The following is a 19,419-nucleotide window of genomic DNA, read 5'->3' on the forward strand; positions in this document are numbered from 1 at the left end:
ACTCACTGTCTCACTAGCAGCAGCAGACGTAGTCTGTGCAGGTGAAGTATCTCCCACAAGAGCAGATGTAGTCTCTGCAGGTGAAGTAGTCTCTCCCGGAGCAGCCGGGTGAGAACCACTGGCAACCGGTGACCCGTCATCATCCTCATCGGCAGAACGATCGGTCTTACGTTTACGCTTACCACTGGGTTTTTCAGCCGGAGATGGCTTCGCCTTACGGGAGCGTTTCTTGCCCGACTTCTTAGAACGTTTACTAGGGACATCACAACGATCGCTACCACTACCGCCCGGAGACTCTGCATCTTTGAGCTTCAGTCGTCTGCTCGCCTTCAGAAAACTTTTGCGGTCCGTCAAGCTCATGTCTGGAACAGTGTCGACAGACTAGCAGGTCCCTCCCTTTTAAAGCCACAGGGAAACAAAGCCCTGGACATGATTGGACGCAGGGGTGTTAATATATGCAACCACCTGTTATTATAATGGACCTACGGCAATCAGTCCACCAACCGGCGCTGACATTCCTACCCGTCATGTAAATTGCCTGTCCGCACCATTTGATATGCTAATAATACTCATTTGCGATGCAAATCCCTCGAGCACTTAGCATAACATAGTCAATGTCATTAGCATCTCAACTTGACATTCCGTCCAGCTGGGTACGTGGCATGCGCACCTGCCACCCAAGGACGTTGGCCCAAGCCCATGTTTAGTACGGGTGGGAAACCCGTATCTTTAACCTCATGTCCCTTCTAAGTACGCCTGCGCAGGGCGTATTGTCATCCAAGTCGGTGACAAGCCAACCCGACAGATTGCCCATTAAGCAGTAATGGACTGGCCGTCTCGTTCTTGTACGGCAACGAACAGTGCTTCAGCGGCTTGTTTAGGTCATAACCGTCGCCTGCCGAGCGGCTTACCCACTAAGGCGGTCAAAGATGAAGGATGCCAAAATTGTCAACGGCTGTCTCGGCCTCGTCCGTTGGGCAAACATGGCTCCTTCAAATAACGTGGCCAGCACGTCTACGTCATCAGCGGTGATGACGACCCGTCATTGACGCCCGAGTGCGTAAAACTCGGAATATACCGACAGGTACCTCTACCTGAGTCGGTCATACTACGGTATAAACCAAACACAGGTCTGCCAACTCCCGTTAGACTCGGCCGTTAGCCGAACTTCACAGGGACAACATAGGCGTAACAAGTCGGTGAACAACGGTTCACGCACCTAACCGCAGCCGCCAAGTCGGTGAACAATGGTATCAAATTTTGAGGCCATGTTCCTGAATGGCAAGGCTGAGGCGGTGTGTTTCGTTGCACGGCTTGAACGTCTAGAGCCAAGTGCAGCCGACAACGTCCGACATCTGAGTGGGTAGTCTTTTCGAGAAGGTAACAAGTCGGTTAAAAGCGGTGGTTACCCTTCACAAATGTCGCTCAAGTCCGTTCGGATCAGTTCCATGTCAGGGACTAATCAAGCCGAGTCCGTCAAATCCGTCCGCACTTCCCGTCAATCAGGACCAGTCCGTGATTTTCGTCTCGCACCATTGGCAAAAAATTGCACCGCCAGCTGAGGCGGTCTTAGGCGGTTGCCTTCGAGAAAGCCGAGTCCGTCAAATCCGTCCGCACTTCCCGTCAATCAGGACCAAGTCCGTGATTTTCGTCTCGCACCATTGGCAAAAATTGCACCGCCAGCTGAGGCGGTCTTAGGCGGTTGCCTTACAGATTAGCGTTGCCGAGACGGTCAATTTCGGCCGCAATCTATGTAGTGCCTCAGAGCCAAGTTACCCCAAACTCCGCTAGAATACGTCAACGTGCTAACCTGCCAAGTACGCTACTCGTCCCCCAAAAAAAACCAGTCCCCCACCGGGTGGGGGACTGGCTGGGTAGCTTCCGCACCTTTCCCTGTCGTTGGACTCTCTGTGAACCCATTTCGAGAGCAAACGCCGTTCCTCGCCCAAAACCTGTCCTCGAACGACCCCTAGCGCGAGCAAGGGTTTGCTACACGTAGTTCCGTCGACTAGGCAGGAAAGGGGGTACCAAAAAGTAGCCCGATTTCCACCGCCTTGGCAGGATAACGGCCGTGGCTGCTCAGATTCTAGCTACACCGAATTTCAAGCGGATTTTCACCGACTTGGCAGGAAAAGGGTTATAAACTCTAAACTTGACCTGACAGACAAGAACTTGACCTCTTCTGTGGTGAAAGGATGAAAAGAAATATTATAAACCATGTAGCAAGTACTATATTTAACTATGACAAGATCGGTCAAAGTAGCTTTGACTGGTCTATACAATGACAAGAAGCCGAATACTACACATTTTAAATACCGTATAAATACCATAGCCCTGAATAGTTTCCCTGTATGAAATAACTACTTGACAATCTGAATTTAACCTGATTTATCAGTTGACCCTGTGAACCTTTACCAGCCAGTAGTTGACATATAACCATGGTTGAATTGGAATTTACACAAGATTGTAATGGTTTATGACAGTGTAAGCTGCCAGCTGACACACTCACTGATCCTATGTTTCACTGCGTTATAATTTGTCTTGCCTGCGTAGGTGTTGATGCCCATATCATTAAACAATTTATATGATATATTTAACTATTAAAGTATATGATGTAGATAAATATACAGCATGTCATAAATTTTACGATTACAACATATTCTAGAGGCAGTATTTGTAGTAGGACAACACACCAGAATTACTGGGTAAAATCGCCATGAAATGTTCAGTTTTCATAACTGAATTACTGGTAAAAGATTGGCATAACTTTTAAACTTTTATGACAGGGTTTTCAAAGCAAAACCACTGGCTGATTTGCTCAGTCATATTCAAATATAGAATTTATGACTCACAACATAATGTTGTGGCAATTGCCAAAAAATCTTGATTGATCAATATCTTTGAAAAACGCCAATCACTACACAACAGTGTACTAAGTATGGAAACATGGAATTACACATGTCAAGGGATTACTGCCAATTCCCTCCCACATCTTTCCTGTATCTTTCCTACTTTTTTCCGGTATGTACCACAGGGGATTCTTCCGGTATTGTCCAGGAAGCACTGAGAAGATGGCAGACAGATAAACAGTAGCATAATACACTAGTAGCAGAATATGCCACATTAATGAAAGGTAAAATTCCATGCAGTCATTCATAATCACTGTCCAGCTAGAATACAAACCATATCATCTGTTTTGTAATAATTTTAGCCTCTGCACTGGGTTGTACAATGAGTTTGTGACCGGCTGTTGGCAGCTTTTGTATGCATCACGCAAGCTGCCAACAGCCGGCCACAAAACTCATCACATAGTCCATGGGCTATATAACCAAGCCAGTCATTATTTGTAGCTGTGTGCATTTAGCTATAACCACTGGTTAGCAGTGCCTGTAACTAATATTACACAGCTACTAATAACTGGCTTGGTTATTATATCATACCTTGTCAATTATTTGATTTTCTCTACTTTGTTTAGGGTTTTGGGGTTTCAATAGATACAAGAAATGTGAAGATTCAAGTCTTTGAACACCAAGCTATTATTACACATACCGCTACATGTGTTCAAAGAGTTGACACCATACAAATTGAGCATAGACAGTGGAGTAAAGTGAAAGACTCCAGTGTCTATGGCTTTAGTAATACTTTAGCTGTGTTTAACAATCAATACACATGCACTGTGCTTTGAATTAAATGAAAAGACACTTTAAAATCACTGAAGTACATAGTATTCTCATTTTATCTGACAATTTCCCACACAGCACAGTCACACCCTGGCAGCTTTCAAGTATCACATCCAAGTGCAAACATCCTGGCCTCCTTTACAAATCTCCATGCATTTCAAGAGGATCTCTGGCCAGCTGACTGAAATGTCAACAAGTTGTATAAAACGCTAATCTGCACCCACAATTCCTTCAGCCTGTCTACATTTTAGTCTAATCCTTTCCAGGTTGAGAAACCATGACTCCATTGTTCAAAACCAAGACAAATACAAGTTAACAAACATTTACTGTAACAGGGGTAAATATTACCATCTCTAAATATTTGCATAGGACATCCCACATTTGATTCAAAACAAGAACAAATCAATAGAACATCTTACAGAATTAGAATCTCAATGTGAGCATACAGCTGACCTTACAATTGATAATATCAGAATTTGTCAAAACAATGTCAAAATAACTGTAATAAAAGATATATCTCTCATCTGTTACCCGGTAGTTTTGGGAAAAATACAAACAGTTCCTAGATAAAAGTCAGTCTTTTGGCTATGGTCAGGGAACATTTGGTAAATGATTTGTGAACCTAAGTAAATTTCTGCTGTCCTCTAATCTGATTGCATTGACTGGGGAACCCAAGTTACATTTACTGGCTTTACTAAAACACTGAATCACCTTCTGGTTTGTCATGTTTTAATTATCAAGGCAGTACATTTACAGAAATACGAACGTATGGTAGAATGTGACCATGATCATGGCTTTGAACTGACAAGACCAAGTTCTTCCACTGTGCATACTCGTAAGATAGTCTATAGTGCATATATGGTTTATTTGCAACTTGCTATAACAAGATGGATGTACAGGTACCTTAGAAGTTGGTCAGTTTTGCTACAAGAAGACACAAAGTGTATCTCAACTACTGGAAACTCACTTCAAGTCGTACATTTGTCTTATAGTAAAGTATTTTCAATATCTGTGTGTATACCATATTGGCAACACCACATGCTATACTAGTATCTCCTTCTTGTAAATGCTTTAAATTGCCATATAAAAGGAATTTAAATGTATTGAAACCATTGTCCATATAATCTAGTACCACCTGTGAGTTCCCAAGTCCACCCACACAGACTGACATCCATACACAGTGTTCAAGGTCAGAGTAGGTGGATCACAGTACAACCATTGCTAAGCTGACAAAACCACAACTATTTACACGTGTATGTGGACTACAAAGAACCTATCTGACACCCACTACTGTATGTAGCACCTGCAAGGTCATCATCACAGATCAATGCCTCCTATTCAATCCTTAACCTTTCCAAGGTTAATACTCTGTAGTACGTTTCAATACACCGGGAGATAAATTTTACTGAAACTGCTGTTAGATTCACTTATTTTCCATCTGAACTTGTTTTATCTCTGCTATGACTTCACAAATTCATCCATCTTGTAAGTGAAATAAACAAAGCGACAACGCCTCAAAAATACCATGTTTTGTGGAAATAGCCTTGATAGACACAGAGACTTAAAACTGGTTGCCATTATACTTTGCTGTACGTGACATTGAAGGTCTGGATGTATCAATTATTGAAACCAACATCCACAATTATTAGGTCAGCATGAAATATAAAATGTGATTACATTCACTGCTGTTGTAATTAATAAGCTGTATCTAATTAACGTGACAAATTGGACATTTAAAGAATACTCATTAATCTAAATAAATAATCAGCTCGTTATATCTTGGTCCAATTCAATTCAGTAATTGACCTAATTAGTGAAATTACTGATGATTTTATTTTTCACCAAGTGTGTATTGCTATTTTAAGTCTGAGGAAATGCATTTGATGTATTTAAAATGTGATTTTTGTGTTATTACATTGAAACACAGCAACTACGGCGCTTATTTCATTTTGTGCAGAGTTTGTGCTTCTGCTATACAGATCTCTTATGACTTTGAAAGGGGCAGTCCTCAATCCCTGGTTCTCACATTTGTTGATATTGATTTTTTCTACAAAGTAGTTTATTCTCCTTTGAAAGTTGTGCATAGTGAGTCAATTTACACAGAGATAAAGCTGATAGATCCCTGCCCCTATCAACTGTTGGCACTTTTAACAAACCAAGAAATGCTCACCTCTAGGAAAAAGTTGTGGAAGTTTTATCGTCATGATGGTGTCGCACTGACAATAACATGCTCTGGACCATTAAGGTGGATTTTGAAATGCCAGGTGGTTTTGAAAATTATAATTGCAGGCGAGTACGAGTACGAGTTGGAAAACTTCCTGACCCAAAATGTCCCCAGGAAGATTGGAATGTAGAGGGAGGTGGATAAATAAACATCTTGGAGAGGCACCACACTTGATGGGAACGTAAACATTTTGACGCGAACGTAAACACCGGATGGTATTATGATCCGTAGATGTCAAAAATGTAGTACTTTAGCATCCATCGGAAACGGTAGATGTATGATTTTTCCGTTTTGAAGGAAATATAAAACTATAGCAATCTGAAAGGGGGCAATATTTCGGGCTTCAGAAAACATGCCCGTACATTTTGCAACATTTGTGATGGGACAAGCACAAGGGATTTTCGACCGGATTTTCAAGTGGTCAAACACAACACGTCTATGACACTTCCTCGCAGTAAGTCTTGACGTGGATCTACACACTCATGCTTTTTTAACAAAACCGATGCGTGGGGTTTCTGCCCGTCGTCGGCAGTACGTACTCACAAGGTCGCTGTAATGACTCATGCTGTGTGAGGTTGAACTGGAGTCGGTTCTGGTGAAGGCTATCGTTGGCACCAGCAAATTTCTATGTGGAAATATTTCATGTAAGAATTTTTACTGTTCGGCTGCCCCCCCCCCCCCAAAAAAAGTCAGAGCTACTTGACAGTTTCGCAGGGATTTCGTCCAGGGCTTTACCAGAAATGGCGCGGGATTGTTTACCAGATAGAGATAAGATCCGTGAGATTACGATGTAAACACAATGAACCAACCACCGTTCGTGCAGTGACCGTTCAACTGACATGTGAACCGTGAACGAACAGCAAAATCCGCGTGAGTGAGAATTTGGACACAACTGCCTGAAAACAGCTGGACCGGTTCGATTGCGACTAATATCACTATTGTTTTACTTTGACGGAAACGCCTTTTCATTATTAAGTAAACGGGCAAGTTAAAAGATTTGCATACTTGCAAAATGTTTGAACATTGTTTTAAATTAAGTCACTCTACAACGAGTTGGACGGACGATTACTTTCAAATGTTATGCCGAAAGTGACGAAAACCGGTTACCTTCTTGAACTAAATATGCGGTAGATTACTTACCTCAATATATATAAATTCCTATATTCATTTGGTCTGGGAAATAGCCGACGACTGAACGTAGATAAGTTGACAGTTTACGGTACCAGTATAATCAGAACGATGTGAGTGAGCTATGAACAGATGAACCGATAACACTCCACTGGAGGGTTTTTCTCTGTCCGATTCCTGTGACGTCACTGAGTACGCCCTCATACGGGCTTTGTGAAAAAAAAAACGTGAACTCCAAACTTGCCTGTGATTCAGCACCCAAGCTCAACGCCAGCTGTCTGTTAAAATCGAGAAGTTCATCCACTAAAGACTGCGATGTTTCCACCAAAATCATAAAATCCCCGGAGATATGAAAAGGAGATGCAGATGTTCATGGATATAACACTTTGAAAAGATATGTGCACACTGTCACCGTCAGATGGCGCACTTTTACAGCGATTGGCTTGCCACTTCCTGTCTGTGTGACTCACTAGGCATCTATCCTACCTGCACACGTTAGAGAAACGTTTTCGCGTCGTGACAAGAACCTACCCAAGCCGAGCGTTCTGAAAAGACCACGGACTTTACAATCTTCGACATGTTATGAAATGAATGTAGCGATCTCTCAGTGAAAAGGTAATGGTGACCGTATATTGTATTTTCAACGAGTTTTGAACAACCGGTCATGCAAGTTGTATTTCATGTATGGAGTAGGCATTAACACATAACCCCATAAGTGCAGAAAACCGCATGTGTCCGGGAGTTACAGGGGTCTAGGGTTCGGATGGCGACGAAGCTCCCGTCTTCGTGATTGCGCCAGTGACTTCTGTAGTGTACAAACTACAATACTACAGCCCCTCCGTGGGTTCAGGGACTTGATTTAAACTTGTGTAACTGTCCAAATTATGTAACCACTGTCCAAAGTAGAGGGACTATGACTAACTACCAAAAGTGTGTTGACATTAAAAACAAAAATGAAAAAAATATCAAAAATTAGCATTATGCTCAGCACAGGCACTGTGCTGACCACGGTCCCCCCACAAAATTTTGTGGAGGGACTGTTTGCCGATAGGCACTGTGGGACAGGGACTATGTGCTCAGTAACATTACTCTGAATACTACTGCACTCACACATGTATGTGCAACTGCAAGTACCGGTTTCTACCCCTCTGCCTTTCATCCATGCGAGAATAGACTTTGTCCAAACCATAGACTGTAGAGAAACTATACCAATACAGCATTTTTGACCGAATATCATGTTTTATGTACTTTGTGTGCATTTAGGTGTAACTTGCTTTTCACTAATTTGCTTTTAATTGCAACCATATTTTCTTTTTCTATTACCAAAGCATGCTACACAGTACTCAGCCTGTAAATGTGAAACAGTATTATCGTCTACAAGTGAATGCTGGTCTAGGAAGAGTTCAATTGTAAACAGTAGCATTGCATTCTACATATGTGTATACACTGTGTTGACAGGCTAAATAGCAGCTAGTTTTTAACATGATTTTGAGAGTAGAACAAAAACTTTTAATTGACATAAAACAAAAATAGTGAAAAAATCATCAAAAGTTACTGGTACAGGCCCTTGAAAGGGAGAGGTCATCAGAACTGTGCTCAAAAGTCGTATGGGACTCATACGACCTATGTAACACGTTAGCCAACGTAGGCTTGGTGATTGATGAAAATTAAAACATGTTGAAGCAATGTTGACATGATGCATCTAAATATCGTGCATGAAATACCTTGTTTGCAAACTAAAAGTCACAAAGTCAGACGACCCCTTTACAGACATATGTCAAGGCAACAGTTTGTTCTAAATTTAAGATTGATGGTTGTTGTATCACAAAGCAGTAAAGGTCAACCAGTACCACACATATGATTTGATCTTGTACATATACGGCATCCAGGGAAACGTTTCCCATGTCTCAACCAGCTAGCTTATGAGCATGAAATATACTCCAACATTTTCCAACTGCAACTACTAGTAACACACATGTATTGTGTAAGTACTCAAAATTCTACAAGTATGAGTGCAAATATACAGTACTGGTGTCTGACAGATTCATGTACCATAACCTATGCTATTCAAGTAGTTAGTCTCACATAGTGTAATGTCTAAACCAGTCAAGAGGAATGAAAGGAGAACAGTTCTAACCTTTGTACATGTGTGTATGTAAAAGATGGGGATGAACTGGATGTTGAATATTACTTTTTTCAAAAGTGCAGAGTCTGAAAGGAAAATACAGAGACGCTGTATGGTATGATGCACTTTTAAGGATGTCAGCATTACATGTAAACGATGTATATGTCGTGTAGAAAACGGCATGGTTTGGGAAAATTATGTTTGTGCTGCCTTTAAACATTTTCGTAATTCATACATTTATGGTAATTTTGGGTAATTTGGGGATAATTTCTGAAACAAAAGCAGTTACCAGCTGTCATCAACATCGACACTATTAAGTCTGCAACTGTATTAATATCATACCAGGCTTTTTTAATTATCTTTCACTCTTGTCTCCCACGACAGGGTGTTACCATCTTCCCCCTGTGAACCATAGTACACAACAGTTTTTATTACAGGGGGGAATGCCCTCGGCAGCTTCAGAAAGTCACTCACAACTTCACCTCCAAATTTTAAGGTACCCCAGTTCTTTTCCATGGCAAAGTAAGACCACAAGACAGAAACATAGGCATCATCCAGTTAGAAACTGTTCATGGTCCAGGCACAGCTCAAGCAGATACAGTATTTACTTGTTGTAGACATGTACTACTGTATCTCTTATCCCTTTTCCCTTCAAAAAGGTTATAGTTGTGCTACTGCTGATCAACATTCACTCTTCTGATATCTGACTTTGCTCACTCAGTGATGTTCTTCTGTTTGATTATTTATTTATTTATTTATTTATTTTGTTTATTTTTTAGATAGTTAACCAGGCATACATGTAATCATGGCATCAGCATCAAAACGCAGTAAGACAGAAACAGACATGGAGGGTGCATCTGAAATGGATCCCAACACAGCTAGGAAACTGTTTGAAGAGGGCGCTATTCTGGTCTTTTTGAATGTTCCTGAAGGCACTGAGTTTGGCATGGATTACAATTCATGGACTGTCGGGTCAAAGTTCAGAGGGGTGAAAATGATACCGCCAGGGATACACTTTGTCTATTACAGCGCTGTCAGCAAATTGCAGGAAACTGCTCCTCGGAGTGGATTTTTCTACAACTTTAAACAGCGTGAGATTCTTGTGAAAAAGTGGGACCCTAGACAGGAAGATATTAGTGACTACTCACCAACAGATGATGAAATGCACCGTTACGAATGCAACCGTGAAGAAATGGATCGGTATCTTGGCCCGTACCCGTACGAAAGTTTGAAACGTTGGGTTTCATTGACCAATCGCATAACAGAACCACTGATGAAGGCTCTGGTGCCAAACAGTGGCAAGATTACATCAGCTACAGAGCTGCTGTGTGACAAGGAGTCTCGCACTACCCAACAGAGGGCAGAAATTCATGCCAGTGTCGCGGATGATGCGTCGATGGAGGACAAATTGCCACAAATGCACACCAATCCGGACACTCAGATTCACTTTTCAGAAATACCGAAGAAATATCCGAGCGGCGCAAACCCAGCCGAAATAACCAAATACAGCATGGACTCAAGTTACGCTTTAGAAACGCTCGTGAAGACGCACTATAATGACAATGTGTTTGGTGTGATAGGAGAGCTTCAGTTTGCATTCATTTGTTTCCTCCTGGGTCAAGTGTACGACTCCTTTGAACACTGGAAGCATCTGTTTCACCTTCTGTGCAGCTGCGAAGATGCAATTGACAAGCACGGAGACCTGTACCATGCCTTCATGACCACAATCTACTTCCAACTCGCTGAGATACCCAAGGACTTCTTTGTTGACATTGTGACAAGGAATAATTTTCTCACATCGTGTCTCGCTGATTTTTTTCGCAATCTGGACGACTCCGAAGCGACCCACCACTTGAAGTCGCGAGGTCGCAAGCTAAAGCAGAGCCTAACCAAGAAGTTTCAGTGGGACTTTGACGACTTTGAGAGTGGTGAATATGCACCAACAGTGGTAGATCTGTCATGAATGAAACACTCATACTCCTATACAGCAATGCAATAATGCATTTGCATCAATCGTCAGCCCTTAGGTGAATGACTCATTACAGTTCAAAAGTGAAAAAATTGTCATTTTCTTCATAATAGCTTTATGTTGTAGGTAGTCGATCGTAGACAAGAATGATAGATAAGAAAAAGTAATGCTCAACTGATATTTTTTTTTAGAAACAATGTACATCATACAGCAATACAGTGTCCCCTTATATTTTATCGTGCTCAAATTACTGTAAGAAAAATTTTTAGCCTTCTGAAAAGAATTGGAGCTAATTAAAAGTGAAGCTTTACCTAATAGCTTACAAACCAGTGTTAGAAAAGTACTTTTCATTTTTCATATTACAATGTATTTTAACATGCATCAAAACCTTGGCCTAATCTGGCACTTTGAAATTTGAAAATTGGAAATAGTGCATTTTTGGGAATGAAGTTTATTAGAGGGATATTTGAATGACTGCAAAGTGCCACCATCACAGCTTTATATACCAATTTCTCACTTAAGAGCTTTGATGAAAGATTTTCAATTGCTGATAGGCTGAAAGGATATTTATCCTGGTGGTGACGTTAGTTGAAAAATGGAAAAGTAGTCCGATTGTGAATATCTTTTTTGAAATGCAAATTGGCTTATCCGTTAGCAGAAATGTGCCATGGATAGTCAGGATTGTACATAGTACATTCCAGAACCAACTTGTGCCTATTTTTAATAAACCATCAGTGTTCGCGGTGACTTTTTTCTCATCGCGTACGGCATACGCATTAGTCTGCTAAAATTGCGTAATGGCTGGATTTGAGTGCGTGATTTCACTTCCGCACTCGATTGATGAAAAAACTGACTGCAAAATACAATGTGCCGTTGAATAAACCTACACTACATATTCGGATTGTACGATGTAACATTATTTTAATGAAAACAGTTTAACGAACAACTTGAACAACGTTGAAACGTAACAGCGAAGGGTATACATGCGACCGTCAAAACACATCGGGCAACCCAAAAGTTAGAGTTATGGCAGCTTGTCCAGACACTTCTGCAGTGTTCAAAATTTATCGGGATTCCGACGAGCTCTACCGATGAATCATTTTTTTCACGGACTCGTAGAGCAAAGTTGAAAGAAAACAGATTTGTCTGCTTCGACGCCATGCTGCATATGTGCTTGATCAAAATTTGGGAACAGCGAGACGTGATGATCGTGCACGGTTGGCATTTATATAATTTGTCGCAACATTTCTGTCAATCACTCACTTTGTGTCATAAGTTTCAGAAACTATCGCTCGCCTGAAAATTAGCAACGTAATTCATAGGCACAGCTGACATGATAATGTGCCTAACGTGATAACGTGTGAACTACGATGCCAATTTTTCAGACAACGCCCAGAGAATCTGAAACTTTCCACACAAAATGAGTGATTGACAGAAATGTGTTGCAACAAATTTCGTCTGGTAGTCGCCTAAGCTCAGTCGTGGGAAGTGCTTTCGGTGTTATCCTTTGCGTATAGAAAACGCATAACAATGAAAAAAATGCGTAGAGAGTCAATTTCAATGCGTAAATACGCACGATTTTTGCGTAAACGCGAACTCTGACCATTGATATTGGCGATATGTTAAAATCTGCATATGTTGTACTACAGCATGTTGTATCAGAAGAGAAAAATTAAGAAATTTTTGTATGTATGTTGTCAAATTTCTGTTTTGAAAATGAATAATGTAATGGATTTGGTGTAGTGGAAATGAAAGAGTGACTGATGATGACTTCTATGTATTTTCAAATGTGTGTTACTTTGCGACCAGTTCATATCCCAATTCAGATTTTTGTAAATTCTTATTTCAAAACCGGTTTGTTACAGAAGAATACATGGTCAGAACACATATTTTTGGCACGTTTAATTGATTAAGTTAAGCAGACTTTGCAGTAAAATTGGGTGCCATATGTGAATTGCTTTTGTTCCAAGTATCCACAAGATTGAATCATGGGAAGAATGTACAAATACTGACTGGTAGCCTACCCTGCTGCAGGATATCGAGGTACCATGTTGATGGCGGCATCATCTGACACTCTGCTTCACAAAAGTGATTGTTTGGCGTAAAATTTTTCAAGTGTTGTCACAAATTTCTCTGGAGTTTATAAGGGTAAATTTTTCCAGAGTTGACACAAATTTCCCAAGAGTTTTCTTGAGTCAACCTTTTTTGACTTCATGTAGCCAAATAAAAGTATTCAAAATGATTATTGGGGAATACAGCTTGTCTGTCAGCACTGAGCTTTGGCTACTAAACTTAGGATAGACAGACCTGTGGTAAACTGTCAGAGACAAGTCCCAGAGATGCCTTGATCACTTGCGCTACATCTTGGACTAATGCTCTGTCCATATCTCTCAGATGGGTGGTCATCCAAATGGGAAATTATAAATTTTCAAATTGAGCATGTAATTTTAATTTTGAGACCTAATTGCTGCAGTACAAATTTATCCATAGAAAGACAGGCAATTCTCTGCATGTGTTCATTCTCTGAAGTCATACCAGTATGGTGTGAGCACAAGAGTAACCTGCCTTTTCAATAATGTTTATTGGCAAATCTATAAAGGTATGCCATAAACTGTCAGCAGAGTAGAAATGATGGTTTCCATTCTGCCTTTGGTGATAATGAGGCAAGCTACGTATGTGGCTGTGTTAGCTAGATATTTAATTGAGACCTGGCATTTGAGGAGAAGGTCACATTGTATGGTATTCATTTTCATATTGACTTTCTTTGAATAATTATGAAATACATAAAAATTTTGTAAAATATATTTATGTTGCTGTAACCATGTATTAGCCAGGGCACCCCAGCAATGCTTGGGGTGTGATACTATGGTAGTTCACAGCTGCAATATTGCATTTAGTAAACAAAATGATTTTTGGTCTCTTTGATTCCACCTTTGGCTTTCCCAGGGTTCCAAATGGCAGTGGATTCCTACGCCTATGTCATTGGCCATTTCAACTCCCTTGTATTCTGGCAATTGTTGTATTTAGTGAGACAACATTCTGAGTAGATTTTCTTAGAAGAGAACGGGGCTCGCCTTGCCAAACGTTTACCTGATCACACATTGATGTTTAGTGTCTCTCAACCAATCTTGAATTTTATTCATGACCTGTTGCAAAGTTGAACATTCTGGTACATCTCAATTAAGACTAAAGAGAGCCACAAACTTGTTTGACGTGTCCTCTTCACTACATTATATTATGCTGTGGTACACACAATATCTCAACCTACATCACATTGTCTCGCAATGTATCAAACAACTTCATCACACTTTTTCATGCTACACACACAATTAAACAAGAGGTCGGATGAATGAAAACATTCTGATTCTATGTTTATTATGATGTATGGAGCTTGTATTACCGGCAATGTAATGGTACTATTTATCTGTGTAGAGTCAGCACATCAAGCTAGTTGTGAATTAAACTGTACACATGGGTAACATTATATGAAAATATTGACAGCTATATGGAATGTAAATTTGACTCACAAGTTTGTTTTGTACTGATGTATAGAAGAGAACAAATAGTTGAAATCTTACATTTACTTCCTGCATTAATGTACTTATTTCTGAATATAACACACATTTGACTTTGTACCGGTGCTTTGCTGTCTGTTCTGTGCTGTTTTGTGTGTATTACAAACTTTGGCCCAGTGTTATGGGATTATTTTACACACTTGATATATCATACAAAGTGGCAATATTACATAAATGTATAGTATGAAAAAATCTTAACAAATTATAAATGAGAAATACATTGAAAGTTTCAGTGTTTTAAATAGTTTCATGTGATCTCTTTCTGTAAATCCACAATACTTTTTCCAGACGGTTTCCGTTATATATTATGAGATCTTCTAGCCTGGTGTGAAAATTCTAGCACAATCTTTTAAATGCAATTAATATCTTACGTAAATTTTTCTGATTCTGATATTTTGTATCATTGTACAAACACTTTGATGCAATGGTTGTCTGTATCAGCAACTACCACTCTGCAAGGTACATCATCTGTTAATGCAATACCAGTGGGCCAATTCAGCCCATCACTATCACTGTCAATGCGACAGACAAACTCACCACTACTCTTAAACTTAAATATGAAACCATCTGCCGAATAGACATCCGTACTAGTAGCGGTCACATAGATATATTTATCATTTTCAATGGTTATTCTTCTGGGATGTACTGACTCATCAGCTGCACTCTTACAATCAAAGGAATACAAATACTGATCATGTGCATTGAATACCTGGATACGATTGTTGCATTGGTCTGCTACAAATACCATTCCAGTACTTCCTATGACTACACCCCCGGGCCCAAAGAATTCCCCTTGACCCTCACCATATGACCCAAATGACCTAAGGTATTTTCCATGTTTTGTATAAATCCTGACACAATTATCATCACGATCTGTCACATAGACATTGCCATCTAGAGGGCTGATAGCTATGCCAAATGGACCTTTCAACTCATTTTGTCCAAAGTTTCTGATTACATTTCCGTCTTCATCACTGACAACTACTTGATTATTCAGATTATCTAAACTATAGTATGCATTGTCACTAGATACAGCTATGTCATATGGTGTGAAAGGCATTTTACATTGCTGAAATTTCAAAATTTTCTTAAATGTGCCATCTCTGGTAGTTATTTGTAATCTGTTATTTTCAGTGTCGGCAGTGACAATGTCTCCATTTTTGTTTATTGCTACACTCCATGGGTCATAGTACTGACCCTCATCACTTCCTTCACTGCCGATAGTCTTCACCAATCCTTTGATGACAGGTATGATGACAGGACACTCTGTCATTGGTTGATCTCCCACTGTCATGGTAACTTCATATTGTCCATCCATTTGCCCAAATACTGTAACTCTGTGAGTGCCATCTTTGTTGTCCAACACATTAATGTCCTCCCATGATGCATCTGGTTTTCTGACCTTAGCTTTCACTGGATGTTTTGGGACGACTTGATTTCCCATGGAATCTCTGGTTGTTACCAGTAGGTCTGCAGAATCACCTTTCACAAGTTGTTTCGGAATGTTGTCAACTGTACACTTTGATGTACAAATATCAGATCTAAGAATTCCCAGAATTCCATGTTCATTGAAGTCACAACCAGATGTGAATACAACTTCATCATGTTGTATTTGGGGTTCAGATTCTGAGGTGATCAGTTGCTTGATACGAGTTCCAGCATCACCCTTTGTGGAGAGAAGTTGAGCAGCATTCCCATGATGCATCAGCATTTCTATGTAACTGCATGTACTCTTAATGTTACCATGGTTTAATTCCATCTCATCAATTTCAACTGCTGCATGTTTAATTTTTATTTTGTAATTGTTTTGCAGTTCATCTATAAGTCTCTGCTCTTCTCTCTTTATTTTCTTGATGATTTCCTCTGCTTTCATTCTCACCTTCCTTTCTTCTCTGCTGCACTGTTCTGTGAGATCACTGTGTATCTGTTTGGCCAGGGTTTTGTTCTTTTCAGCTTCCTGTTCTTTCACTTTCAGTTTGTCAACCACATCTTTCAGTTCAGAAAGATATTCATCTGCTGCGTCTTTCAAGTCTCTGTGTAGATGTTCTGGTATGCGATGTTTGACTATAGTGCAATCTGAGCACACAGGTACCTGACAGGTTTCACAGTAGAATTTGAGTTCATTCTGGCTGTGGACACTGCAATATTCCACTGCTCGTAATGTTACTGGACTTGTTGACTGTACTGTTTCAAATTCTTCAATGGTCATAAGCTTATGTGTACGAGTGAGTAATATGTTTCTATGCACCTTGGCACAACTATCACAGATGTATTGTATGCACTCCATACACCTGTGTGTTGCTGAATTCTCCTGGCAACCTTCACACTTAAGCTTACCTCCTTGACTGGACTCAAGTCGCTGCTTGAATATCTCAATCAGATTGGCCATAAAGAAGTTGCCTTTTATTGCTGACACTCCTCCAACAGGAAGCTGATACTGCTGTCGACATTCTGGACAGTTTAGAGACCCAGTCTTCTCAACCAGTGTGACTAAACACTGCTCACAGAATGTATGCAGACATGGTAGAATTTTAGGGGACTTGAACTGCTCCAGACAGATGGTACAACACAGGAAATCTTCACCGATTTCTTCCAAAACTTTGCGGTCAGAAGCAGCAGCCATTCTGTATACCCAGGTGACGTGTCGCATCAGTAGCAAAGAAGGCTCCCCAGGTTAGTATTTTACAAAATGAGTTGTTGAGATGTGATGAGCCAATTGGTTGAATTTTGTCACATGTTACAATTACTATGCATATAATGGTAATAGTACCATAGGGGGTTCTGTATGAGTGACCTACTTCTACGACACTCAGTGCACTTTTACCAAATTGGGTCATTTAACAAAAGTGTCATACACTCTTGTGAGACAAACAGTAGAGTTTTTACTTGTAGATGATAATGTATTGATAACAAGTATGATCGAAAACACATGCACAGTGATTTAAAAACCTGAAATTTATAATACGTACTGTTTAGAGTATCGCCAGTTGAATACATCTTTTAAAAAGTTCAATTTTGTCTGACCAGGGAAATGTGAAAGGAAGCAAAAGAATCAATTTTGTTTAATACTTAGGCCTACATGTAATTGGAACTTTAATGATCATTTTGTTCTGACCGTATCACAACTGGGTGTTATCGACCCTTACCATACAGAGTGCGAAACCCGACCCTTGAGTTCATCAAATAATGTTCAAACTGCCAGTACAATCTTTTCATTATTTGGTTCACTGTTCTTGTTCTACTCCCAAAACAATATTTATGTTAAACACCAACTGTTATACTTATCAACACCATGTCTATACTGTAAAATGCTCTGCTGTTGTCACATTTTAATTCTAGTCTGGACCAGAATTCAATTGTCAACAATAACAGTGTAATCTAAATCTCACAGGTTGATTTAAAAAGCTGAAGACTATGTAACATTCTTTGGGGAGTAGAACAAAAAACTGCAGTTGTTATTACAAACAGAAATAGTGAAAAGAACTATCAACAGTTATTTGTAATACAGCTACTAAGCCTTTAACCGACACACATGTGACTTGATGAACATCCACACATATACTTCTAGATAACATCAAAGCCTCAAAATGTTTGAGCACCACACTCACACAAAAGGTATACACATGCACATCTATGTTAGCATACAACCAAGACAATAAAAATCTATAATTTCATAGATGAATTTATTAGTGTCAAGAATGAAGATATTCCAAAAATAATTTGTGTTTTACAGAAGGTTAAGCTAGGTGATGTGCTTCTAAGCTTGAGTTAACTATCATTTACTATTTTGTACAGGTAGTAGCTACAAAAAAGGTGTACACTGATATCTTGGTTAAATTAACCAATAAATAATCATTAATGCAGGCTGGAACCAGTTTAAAGTTAACTAGTTCCACCTTGTACGTACGAGCTCAAACTTGAATAATATAGTCAATATCATCCAACAGTTGAAGATGATATACTAACTTGTCCAATTGACACAAGTTTCACAAGATTAGCTTGATAAAAACATATATTATCATCTGTTTTATCTGGTAAGTTCTAGTTTTGCCATCAAAACTAGTGTATGTAAGATAAAAATATTCAATACCGTCATTGCAAACAGACAACCAACCACTGCCTCAGTATCCCTTCTATTTCTTAAAATGTAGTCTGAAACGACTGGTTGATAAACAGCCTAGTAGTCTCTCATCGCACAGTACATGCCCGTTTGCTTAACATAAACATGATAGATAATTTCACATATACATGACAGAATTCTTATAACATTATAACAAGATGCTTCGCAGAACCCTGTTGAATGAAAAAGTTCCCGATTAGGTAGTAGCAGCGTTTGTGCATTAGAGATGTGCGCGCTGCCAAAATTATTGAGAAGCGTCAGATCCAAAATTGCTGAGGTGCCCTGACATGATGGGTTGAAAGGTGAAATCTGTGAAATTCGTCGCCAACATCGATACCAAAAACGGAAATGCATAAACTTTCAGTTTTCTTTTTAGAAAGATATAGTCACTCGAAAATCTTTGTTTCGTTGGCGATTGTCTAGTGCTTTATTAATATATCGGCAATCACGATAAAACGAATTGACGTACTTAGACATCCCGTTTGGTGAGAGGGGTACCCTCCTTTTGTTATAATCTTTTCGAAAGGAGTAGCTATGTAATGAAAACTGGCTTATAGACTAATTGTCTCTTGATAACGTTTTGATGAAAAACATAAAA

General features: G+C 39.7%; 3 protein-coding genes across 4 annotated transcripts in view; 1 reads left to right on the forward strand and 2 right to left on the reverse strand.

Annotated features, from left to right (window-relative positions):
- LOC139125997 (pleckstrin homology-like domain family B member 1) overlaps window positions 1-7,194 on the reverse strand; it is an 87,256-nt gene extending 80,062 nt beyond the window's left edge. For both annotated transcript variants that reach the window (XM_070692070.1, XM_070692064.1), the window contains exon 1: window positions 7,045-7,194. The gene's annotated coding sequence lies outside the window, so the exon portion shown is untranslated. The remainder of the gene's footprint in view (window positions 1-7,044) is intronic.
- An 82-nt stretch (window positions 7,195-7,276) lies between these two features.
- LOC139125999 (protein AAR2 homolog) lies at window positions 7,277-14,761 on the forward strand. Its single transcript, XM_070692071.1, has 2 exons — window positions 7,277-7,647; window positions 9,937-14,761. The coding sequence occupies exon 2, from the start codon at window positions 9,963-9,965 to the stop codon at window positions 11,118-11,120; it is 1,158 nt and encodes a 385-aa protein (XP_070548172.1). The 5' UTR covers window positions 7,277-7,647; window positions 9,937-9,962; the 3' UTR covers window positions 11,121-14,761.
- Window positions 14,762-15,101: 340 nt separating this feature from the next.
- On the reverse strand, window positions 15,102-17,324 carry LOC139125705 (tripartite motif-containing protein 2-like). The gene has a single exon (XM_070691806.1). It carries the CDS (start codon window positions 17,322-17,324, stop codon window positions 15,102-15,104), a length of 2,223 nt encoding a protein of 740 aa, XP_070547907.1.
- Window positions 17,325-19,419: the final 2,095 nt, after the last annotated feature.

Source organism: Ptychodera flava, assembly GCF_041260155.1.
Source record: "Ptychodera flava strain L36383 chromosome 3 unlocalized genomic scaffold, AS_Pfla_20210202 Scaffold_26__1_contigs__length_13983176_pilon, whole genome shotgun sequence".
In the NCBI taxonomy this organism is placed as follows: Eukaryota; Metazoa; Hemichordata; class Enteropneusta; family Ptychoderidae; genus Ptychodera; species Ptychodera flava.

Bases quoted from the DNA above. Each gene is read 5' to 3' on its own strand.
- LOC139125705 (XM_070691806.1), bottom strand. From the start codon at position 17,324: ATGGCTGCTGCTTCTGACCGCAAAGTTTTGGAAGAAATCGGTGAAGAT.
- LOC139125999 (XM_070692071.1), top strand. From the start codon at position 9,963: ATGGCATCAGCATCAAAACGCAGTAAGACAGAAACAGACATGGAGGGT.